This window comes from Numenius arquata, chromosome 5 (assembly GCF_964106895.1).
Source record: "Numenius arquata chromosome 5, bNumArq3.hap1.1, whole genome shotgun sequence".
In the NCBI taxonomy this organism is placed as follows: Eukaryota; Metazoa; Chordata; class Aves; order Charadriiformes; family Scolopacidae; genus Numenius; species Numenius arquata.
Window position 1 is genome coordinate 145621 of NC_133580.1, and position 10579 is coordinate 156199.

The 10579-nt window shown below is 61.8% G+C and overlaps 1 protein-coding gene across 1 annotated transcript; it reads right to left on the reverse strand.

Moving 5' to 3' along the window:
- Positions 1-1829: 1829 nt before the first annotated feature.
- On the reverse strand, positions 1830-9183 carry FAAH2 (fatty acid amide hydrolase 2). The gene is made up of 11 exons (XM_074148048.1): positions 9007-9183; positions 8480-8562; positions 8149-8282; positions 7711-7920; positions 7204-7323; positions 6650-6785; positions 5935-6052; positions 5289-5408; positions 4424-4535; positions 3588-3782; positions 1830-2906 (listed from the first exon to the last, which is right to left on the reverse strand). The coding sequence occupies exons 1-11, from the start codon at positions 9181-9183 to the stop codon at positions 2731-2733; spliced, it is 1581 nt and encodes a 526-aa protein (XP_074004149.1). The 3' UTR covers positions 1830-2730.
- Positions 9184-10579: the final 1396 nt, after the last annotated feature.

The following is a 10579-nucleotide window of genomic DNA, read 5'->3' on the forward strand; positions in this document are numbered from 1 at the left end:
TACCAGGGAGATTTTTTCCCAGCTATGGAGGTAACCTTGCTCTCTGGGAAGAGATGTGCAAGGGCTTTGAAGCCATCAATGCCAACCTCCTAGTCATGGGGACATGTGCCCTGGTGAAGGCGAGGAGCCTGGGGCCACCTCCAGAGGCCAATGGGTGGGAGCATCTCCCTGGCCGAGCTGGACATCCACAGGGTTGACCTACTCCAACCTGCTTCCTCCTGCTCTTCCCATTTTACACCGACTGCATTAACCGTAGGAGCGCAACGGCCTCGGCGGCAGCGTGTTTGAACTGGTCTCCCAGTGTGTGCTGTCCCTCCCAAGAGTTTGGAGCTAGAAATAAGGAGGAGCAGCTGGCAAAGATGGATGTGCAGCTGCAAGCCGTGGGCAAGGGCTCCAAGCCCTGAGGTAAGACCTCCAAAATGCCAGAGCCGGACCACGGGTGGTGGGGTCACGGCTTTCCCTTGCCCTGAGGCCAGCACAAGCCCTCTAGCTTTGCAGCAGGCCCCCGCTGAAGGCAGCAACGTTTCTCCTGGAGGGAGAAGGGGCCCCCAGCACCATTCCCAGGACACACGGAGCAGGTCAGGGAGACCCTGGGACCTGGCTTCCTGCACAGGCAGAGATGGGGATGGGGACAGGGATGGGGCTGCTAGGGGGGCCAACACTTCGGCAGCAGGGAGGACGGCCCCTGCCAGCCCCTGCTCACCCCAGCACCCCCTCCCCACATTGTGGCTTTTGTAAAAATATGGTTTTGTGGTTATGCCATCAGCTGAGACTGCAAGGACGGACCCCCCCCCCCCCCCGCCCCCGCCTTCACCCCCCACAGTCCAGAGGTGCCAGTGTCCCCCCTACCTCAGGCCAGGCAGTCACTCATCTGGCCCCGGCCGCACTGGGAACGCGCTGGAGCAAGTGGGGCAGTGCCATCGTGCCCACCACGCTCCACAACCCCTCAGCAGCCCCGCGCTGGGCTCCCAGCGCTCGCTGGAAGCATGGCCAGGGTCTGCCCAGCCCCCGGGGTCCCTCCGGCCCGGGGACAGCCGCGTCCTCTGTGCCACCGCACTGGGAGGCTGTGGCAGACCTCCCACCACACGTGACTTGCCTTTGTGGTTTATGCACTTTTTCTTCAGGCAGGTTTTGTTTTTTTTCTTCCTTCCTTCCTCATTGAGGGTGTCTCCTCTGGCTGCAGGCGGGGAGCCCTTGGTGGCTCAGCAGTGCCCTCTGCAAGCGAGTGGCGAGAGGCAGCCCATGCCCAGCACCCCAGGGGCACCCAGCCTCCGTGTCCCCCCACACAGGGTCCACCAGCGGCTCGGGGACAGAAGACAGTGGCACAGGGATGGGGCCAGGACACAAGCCAGGACATCCCAACAAAGCCAATGCCAGGAGGAGGTTTACTCCTTGCCAACACCAGCGCTGCCGAGCTGGGACCCTGCGTCCTGCTCTGCCCTGGAGACCCCAGGGAACCCGCACAGGGCTCAGTATCGTCCCCCAAGCCCCGAGCCTTTGGCAGCCCCTCAGGGAGAGAAAGCAGCATGGCCTATGTTTTCCGAGAGCGTAACACTGTGTAGCAAGAGGACAAACAGAGCTGTCACCCGCGGCACCCCCAGAGCTCACCGGGACCCTCCGGCTCCGCCAGGTGCCAAACACCGCGAGTCCACACATTTTGAAGCAAGAGCCCAGCAGCAGCCGAGTGCCACCTTTGCTGCTGTCCCTGCACTGCACACACAGCCTTTGGCAGCCCCGGCACATCCCACGGTGTGAGGGGAGCGGGGGCTGGCGCCTGGGGGGACGGGCAGGACAACAGCCGCAGGGAAGGAGGACGCACAGGCGGCAGCCAAGTGGACAGACTCTTTAATACCACCCTCGCTGAGAACGCCTCCTGCCTGCTGCCTGCCCCAGGCACAGGCAACTGCCTACCTTCCATGGGCACTGGGCACCTCAGGAGGGTGGTGGCAGGGACAGGGGACGCCAATCAGTCTGGGTGATCCCCTGGGACAGGCAACACAGGCAGGAGATGCTTTCACCATCTCAACACATGGAGAGGAGCATTCAAAGAGCTCTTCCAGTGCCATCAAAAGTTCACAAGAGCAAAAGCTCCTTCTCCCTTTGTCCGCCAGTGATGCACCGGGCAGAGCCAGCACCATCCACCCCACCAAGCCCTGCTGGCGAGACAAGCGTGTGGCTGCCCCCACACCCCCAGACCCTCTCCCTGTTTGGGCAGAGGTGGGGGGAACCCTGCGGCGGCCGAGGGGGGCTGCAGGGACTGGAGAGCCTGTGGTGCAGGGGGAGCAGCCCCAGCCCTGCAAGCAGGATAAGGCCAAGGATGCATGCACCCAGCGAGGCCGGAGCGTGGTGCTGGGTGTCCCCGAGCAGTCCGGCAGCACCTCTGCTCCCCAGCCTTCACTTGGCATTGTCAAAGCAGCAAGCACTGCAGAGACGGCCAGCTCCATGCCCAGGAGAAGAGAGGCACCACCACAGGCAGGATGCTGCCCCCAGCACTGGGGAGGGAGGGCAGGTCTCTCCCCTGGCAGAGCGTGCCACAGGGAGGTGACAACTCTGGCAGCAGCAGCCCAGCATCCCTGGAACTGGAGGCACCACTGGTCACTCCCAGGAGGGCACAAGGGGTTGTGGAAAGAGCAGGTAGGGCCATGACAGGATCAGCCATCAGCGCCGGCTGCCGCCTCGCCAGGCACCACCGCCTCCATCTCTGCCACCATGCAGCACCAGGAGCCCAGGCTAAACTTTCCCTGGGACGACCCATCCTCCGAAGGCCTTCTCCAGGTACCGGGCGACGGCCAGTGTCAGGTGGTCGTTGTAGGAGGCTGCCACCAGCTGGATGCCCAGCGGCAGCCCCTCGCTGCTCAGGCCCAGCGGGCACTGCGTCACCGGGAATCCCAGCACATTGAAGATGGCTGGAAGAGAGAAGGTTGCGTTAGAGCAAGCGCAGCCCCTGGGATAAATCACTGCCTGGCTCTCCCAGCCCAGCAGCTGCTGCCACGGACAGTGCCGAGCTCCTGCAGCTGGTCCCTGCTGGAGCGGTGCAGAGACACAATGACAAGGGGACATGGCTGGCCAGCACCCACATCACATACACAAGTTGCACCCAGGAGTGATGACAAGATGATGTGGCATGCCAAGATCTGCTTTGGGACATGCCTGCCCCAGGCACCATCCATCCATTGCACTGAAGTCACAAAGCATCGCAACCTGGCACTGGCATCACGGCGCTCAAGCCACAGGAAAGCCACAGATAGCCCCAAACTGTACCCAAGGGACGCAGCGGCTCTAGGGTGCCTGCCAAACCACGGCACCAGCTGCGACAGCCTGATCGCATCCCTCTGGGGCAGGGTGACACCCCAAGATCAAACCTGCCCCGCTGCTGACAGCAGGCACAAATACAACGGTTTTAAAGCAAGACCATAATCTTTTCCCCATGTTCTGCAGCAGCGAGACACCCCTCTGCGCCGCAAAGCCCAACGTCAGTGATGGAAACGCTCTGGGTAAACCCCCCCGGCTCCCACCCAGCGCTGCACTGGGCAGGAGGTGGCTGCGAGCCCTGCCTGCACCCTGGCAGCGGAACCGGAGCCGCTCACCTGTGTAGGCGAAGTTGAAGGGCATGCATATGGGGGAGTGGTGCCTGGGGGCGATGGTGGGGTGCGAAGGGTAGAGGAGAACCCCGTCTGGCCCCAGCAGGGCCTCCATCTCCTCCTTCAAGCTCTTCCCCATGCTCACCAGCTTGGCATTCCCACCAGGGTTGAGTTTCATCAGCTTCTCTGTCAGCCCCAGGGCTGCAGGTCAAGGGCACAAACAGGAACAGAGAGAGGACTGCAGGTTAAGCAGGCTCAGCAGCACATTGCCCAGCCACACACAGCATCCCCCAGCTCACAGTGGGCCCCCCAGGTCCCCTCCCCACCAGCTCCCAGAGCCGATTGTCCCCTGGACACAGCACGGCTCTGCTGGCAGCATCTCCCCAGCTTTGCCAAAGGAAAGGCTTTCAGCCCGCCCATTGCTTCCCCAAGTTTTTCCAGCCACTGAGATTGAGCAGAGCTGGTGGAGCGACCTCAGCAATCATTAGACAACAGCACTAATTGGGGTTCTCTGCTGTCTGCTGCTAAGACACGAGATGGGTGCAGACCCCTGCTGTCTCCCCCCAGCTCCGGCAGTTCTGGCAGCCTCACAGCTCCGCTGTCCTCACTGCTCCTTCTCCCAGGACATCCTGTCCCAGTTACCCAAGACCCAGCCAACCCCCCCGCCTCGAGCACACATTTGACTTGAAGACACTGAGTGTCACTACACAAATCCAGTCTGACGCCACTCAGTGCAAACCCCAGCGTCCCGTCGCGGGGTGCTGGACGGGCACTATTTTCATTCTACAACTCACCCGCCCCACCACCACCCCTGCACATCCCAGGGCTCCTCCTGGCCTTACCGATGGCTGGGAGAGTGTGGGAAGACATCCCCACCAGCCACTTCATCAGTTCCCACAGCGGCCACACCGGCTTCCCGTGGTCCCCCAGCAGGTCGGTGAAGAGCTGTGCCTCCTGCAACACACACACATGCCCCCTCCATCAGCACCGCCAGCAGGGAGGGACAGGCTGAAAAATGACAGCGAAATCTCTGGCTGCCCAATCATCCTGACACAAGCTGTTCCCGTTTTCAGGTGAGAGATGCCTGTTGGGAGCGTTACACATCTCTGGCACCAACCCAGGGTGGCAGCGGGAGCATCTCTCCCTGCCAGAGACAGCACGGAGGGGACCTCGCTCTGCGGAGGGAGCCCCCGGAGCAGCACCTTTCGATGCCCCTCTGACATGATGCAAGGGATGATGCTCCGGATAACACCTCCTGGAGGCATCCAGTGCTGTTACATGGCTGTGGGATCAGGAAAAAGGAGGCAGAGAGAACAAGGTGTGCCTTCCTTAGCAAGGTGGGGTTGGTTTATTTTCCACCCTTGCCTGCGTGGCAGGAATGCATGAGGTATCAATACTCCCCAGAGTTTATTTTTGCTACAAAACACTTCCATGCATGCAAAAAGCATGGCGCAGGGCTACAATTCAGGGATCACTAAACCATGTTGTTCCTCTGCTGGGAGCCACATTGTCACCTCATGGGAAGGCAAAGGAGAAGGGACTGTGTAGCTTTGGAAAGAGATGGAGGGACAACTTGGGGGACAAACAGAGCAAAGAAAGCCCCTGCGCAGGTCCAAGAAGCCTACAGCTCTCCATGTCTGGCCCCAAACAGCTGATTTTTCCCTGCTGCTGCCAGATCTCTGCCTTTGCCAGCTCCGTCTGACACACCTGCCCATCGCTGTCCTTGGACGACATCATGGCTGACCAGATCTGGAAGGAATACTTCATCTTGCGAATTGACACACGCTGAACTTGGACCCCCAGCTCACTCTCGAGGTGCTCCACCACCTGAGGGGAAGAGCGAGACAGGTTTGTTTCTACAAGGACAGGATGCACTGGGTTCAGTCCAGGGGAACCAGGGACAGGAGAGAGCCCATGCAGGGAACCCCACAGCTCCTGCCCTCTGCAGCAGGACGTCCCCCATCCGATAACAGACTTTTGGAGGTCCCCGAACAGCCCTCACACCACCCCCTGTGATGCTCCAGAAGAGCACCAACAGCAGCACAGATTTCGCTGAAAAACAAAAAAGTTCCTTTGCGTGACTAAATGCCAGGCAGCAACCCCGGGAAACACACAGCTGTGTGACATGTCCCCAGAAGGTCCCCGTAACATGGACAGGACACATTAAGAAAGCAAAATACAGCTATTTCAATGGAAATTGGGCCAAAGACTTTGGTCACCCCAGTGCACTCCAACACACGGGTGCTGCTGGCACGGGCATCCACAGCCACTTGCAAGAGACTCCTCGGACGGGACCCCCCAGGTTTTATACCCAGGCTCACCCCAGTGAGAGCCAACTTTCACTCCTTCCTACCTTCTTTTGGGCCTGCAAGATCTCCTTGTCCACAGGCGACACAAAAACAGACCCGCCGTCATGATCCATGCAGTGAAATTTTATTTTCTCCAGCGACACCTTTTCATTCAGCTTCAGCCTGGGAAAAGAACAGCACTTTGCTCCCAAATCCGTCCCTGGCTCCTTCCCGGCTGCCAGAGCTGCTCACATGCAATTAATGTGTCCTCAGGACATCCAAAATACCCTCAGGACACCCTGCTCTGCCCATCAGGGTGGGAAGGAGTGTCCCTGAAGACACACAGACACAAGCTGCCCCCAACCCACCCAGCCGCTTGCCCGCCCCGTCAGACCCGCTGGTTCTGCGGCTCTGTTGCTGTTGGGAAAGCCCTCGTCTCTCAGGATGCAGCTGGTGGTTACAGACCCCAGCTGGGATTGCACCACCTGAGCCCTGGGGAAACAAAAGCAGTAGCAGAGAAAGCAACCACATGCAGGCTGTGGCACGACGCAGGACCCACCCCGTCTCTGCTCCCTACTGGTACATGCACATAAAAGCCTGTTTGGCTGCATGGACCTACGAGGAGACCAAACGGGGCCATGGGGTGGGATGGAAAACTCATTATTTAGCAACAGGAAAAAACACAGGTAAAACCCCCAAAAAAGGCCAGCTGCAGGAGGGAAGGGCCATGCTGGCCAGAGCAGCTCACAGGGAAAGTCCTCCTGCGAGGAAGGAACCTACTTGTTGACTCCAGGACCGGCCATGACCCTCAGCACAGGCTCCAGGTCCTCAGCGTAGCGGCACATGGGCCCCGTGCACAGGAAGCTGGTCCGCACCCCCTGAGCGTTGGGGAACTGGCCGTCGTTGGGGACCACCCCTGCGAGTGCAGAGGGGGACGGTGGGTACCACCCTGTGAGCACCCACCAGGACAGGCCATGCGAGGGGCGGCCCCTGGGCGCGGGGGGGGCTGTCACCCAGGGTCCACACACACAGGCAGTGCTCGGAAGCTGGTGGCGAGGTGCCCGGGGAGGGGAAAGGAGGGAAAGCACCCAGCTGGGACACCAGGTGCCAGGGAAACACTCCAGCAGCCGAACCCCACCTTGGGAAAACATCCCACGCCAAGGATGCAATACCAGGGGGGAAACACCTCCCACCTCCCACGCGCCTGGCGCTGTGCCTCCCAACAGCATCCCAAGGCCAGGCTGCGCTCACGCAGCGGGCATGTCCCGCCCAAGAAGTTGCCTGTCCCCTTACAGCAATCCCACGGGAGAGGAGCACAGGAATGTCTGCTGTACCTGTGGTGGGTTTGTGGCCGAAGACCCCGTTGAAGAAGGCTGGCATCCGGATGCTGCCGCCGATGTCCGAGCCCACCCCTATGATGGAGCAGGCTGCTGCCAGCACACCCCCCTCCCCGCCTGCACGGGGGGAAACACAGAAAACACCACGCATCGAGCGTGAACGGGCGAACAGAGAGAATCACCCAGCAGAGCAGGGGCATCTTGTGCTGGCCACCTCCCTTGGCACCCAGCAACGTCGGGGGGACAGCCAGGGAGCACAGGGATTTCCCTGCCTGAGTGCCCCGCCAGCGCTGCTGCTGGCACGGAGGGTACAGCAGAGCGAGCCACAGCCATGCCGGGTTGTGCAAAGCAGTTGGGCCTCCAGATGGGCTACCAGGCTGCCCAGGGATGGGGCCCATGAGCTCCGCCGGAGCTAATGCAGCCTGCAGAGGACTTGGGAACTCGTTCCTCGCTGCCTTTTGACCTGCTGCTGGCGCGGGAGGGCGCGGAGGAGCCGGGGCTCACCTGAGCTGCCGCCCACGATGCGCTGCAGGTCGTAGGGGTTGTTGGTGCGGCCGTAGACCCTGTTGCTGGACTCATACCACATGCAGAGCTCGCTGCAGTTGGTGACGCCCAGTGGGATGGCACCCGCCTGCTTCAGCCGTGACACCACCGTGGCGTCCGAGGTGGCCACCACGTTGCGGCGGTTGACCAAGCCAGATGTGTTGGGCATCCCTGCAGGCAGACACAGGGAGGTGTCAGGGGCAGCTCCCCTGAGACCACCCTGGGGGCAGCAGGGACCACGTCTGCCAGAAGCAGGTCTCCAGCGGGGTCCCCCACAGCACGTGGGTGCCAAAAGCAGACACAGACCCAGGCGCCCAGGTGGAGGGGGGTGCAGACCAGGGCAAGGGAAGCCACAGCCACCCACTGCCCCGGGGAGCAGGCGGGCACGAGTAAACCCACCGTGCAGAGAAAAGGCCTCCTTGACGGTGATGGGTACCCCGAGCAAGGGGAACGTCTCCTCCAGGTAGTCATTGGCGGGGCGCTCCGAAAGCAGCTTGTCCACCTGCCGGGCCTCCTGCAGCGCCTCCTCGAACCTGCAGAGGAGCAGCCGGAGGGGGACACTCTGGGGACACTGCGGAGAGTGTGACTTCCCACTCCCGGCAGGAATCGCTCACTCCTGCTCCCGGCACCCACTGTGCCCCCCCTGGGGCCACGCTGCACCCCAGCCCTGGGGGCCCTGGAGGAAGGCTGGGGGGGGCAAGCACCCCGTCCCCGCTCTGCCCCACCTCACCTGTCCTTAACGACGGCATTGATGAGGGGATTGACCTCCTTGATCCGCTCCACGTAGGCCTCCACCACCTCCACGCACGTCACCTGGAACACCAAAGTCCCTGGTGCCGGTGTTCCCCTGTCCCCAGTGTCCCCCCCCCGGTGCCAATGCTCCCCAATTCCCCTGCGGTGCCAGTGACTCCTCCGATGCCCTGGTGCCTCTGCCGATGCCCCCTCAACCTGGTGCACTCCCAGGCCCAGTCACCCCCGGTGCTCCCCTGGTGCTGGTGTCTCCGATGCTCCGGTGTCCCCGTGGTGCCGGTGCCCCCCCCGATGCCTCCCGTCCCCAGTACCCCACCGGCCCCAGTGCTCCCCGAGGGCCCCCGGTGCTCCCCAATGCCCCGGTACCCCCCCACGCCCCACCCGCCGTGTTCCCCAATGCCTCGGTGCCCCCCTTGTGCCAGCGGCCCCCGCCCTGTGCCGGTGCCCCCAGATGCCCCGGTTCCCTCGGTACTCCCCCCGCTGCCCCCCCGCCGCCCCCGGCCGCACCTCCCTCGCGCGCAGCCGCGCCGCCAGCCGCCGCGCGGGCAGCAGCAGGAGCTCGTGGCGCGGCGGCGGGACGGCGCGCGGCGGGGCGGGCGCCACGAGCCCCAGCAGCGCCAGGCAGGCGCGCGACAGCAACCGCAGCAGCAGCGCCAGGCACCGCTCTGCGCGCGACAACGCCATGGCCACCGCGCGCCGCCCCGCCGACGCGGAAGTGACGACGGCGCCGCCGCCTCGCCCCGCCCACCCCCGCGTTGCCGTAGCAACCGCCGCCCCGCGCCGCGCGGGCCTGCCCCGCCGCCGGGCCCTGCCGCCACCGTCGGCTCCCGGGGCTCCCGCTGCCGGCTCCCGGGGCCTCCCCTGGCGCCCGTGCCGTTCCCCCTGCGGGCCGGGGGCGCAGCGCTGCCGGCCGGGGGACGGGCGGCCTCGCTACGCGCGGCGAGGCCTACCTTCCGCCTATCTACGCAGAGCTAAGGCCCGGTTTCGGCCCGCCGCAGGCCGCCGTGCCGCGGTGGTGCAGCCTGTGGAGGGAGATCCGCCTCTTCCCCTTCTGGGGGCAAAGGCAGGAGAACGGGGGCAAATGGAGCGACTGAGCCGCTGGTTGGCTGGAGGTGGCAAACAGCCTGGTGAGGGAGGGCCGCATGTCCAGCCCGTGCCTAGGGCACGTAATCCCTCTCTGTGGAAAGGTCTGCACCGACAAGCTGCCTCGGGCAAGGTGTGGAGGAGTCTCAAGACCTGGGGCTGAACGGCAACATGGTTGAGCGCATCTGCAACGCCTTTGGGTCTCTTGCAGGGGCGTCCCGTGCTGGGGGTGAGGAGGAGATGCTGCTGGTTCCTGCAGAGGCTGCCCAGCAGCCTGTCCTCAAGCCCTGCACACAAACGCTGTCTGTAGGGTGTTACCAACGTGTGGGACCTTAATGCTGATCAGCTTAAAGCTGCCATCTAATATTCCTTTGCATTCTAAACACTGAGCTTCACTCTCAAGCTTTTCCCCTCATAAAACACAACCATTAACCTACTCATTTTCAAACAAGCACTGAGATTTTTCAGTCACTTGGTAACTGGACGAGCACTGGATAATCCTCAACCCTCAAGACAAAAGTACACAAGAATTGGTAATGCTAGGGAAAAAAGAATCATGTCTTTTAAAGCAAGTACTTAAGCAGTGTCTGAGCTGGCCTTATTACATATCTTTCTGTCCACATAGTTGGCAATTAAATTATCAGTGAAAAGCAAGGGAGATGAGGGGATACATTTCTTGTGAAAATCTTTTATGGCCGCAAAGTCAACAAGTCAGCATTTATAAAAATAATCTGCAGTGTACACACCCTGGGAGGATATTGGCTTGACCTCTGTCCCACAAAAACCTAAGCTGAACATAGAAGGAAAGTCATCTTGATAACAGTTCTTTTTTTACAAACTCTTATCAAAGGGACCTGTTTTTTCCCTGCCCAGTGCCAGTGGAGGAGAGAGGGAAAGGGAAAGGGAAAAGGAAAGAGAGAGGGAAAGGGAAAAGGAAAGGGAAAGGGAAAGGGAGAGCTGCTTTCCTTGCTCGCAGTGAGAGTCCTGTGCCCCGGGG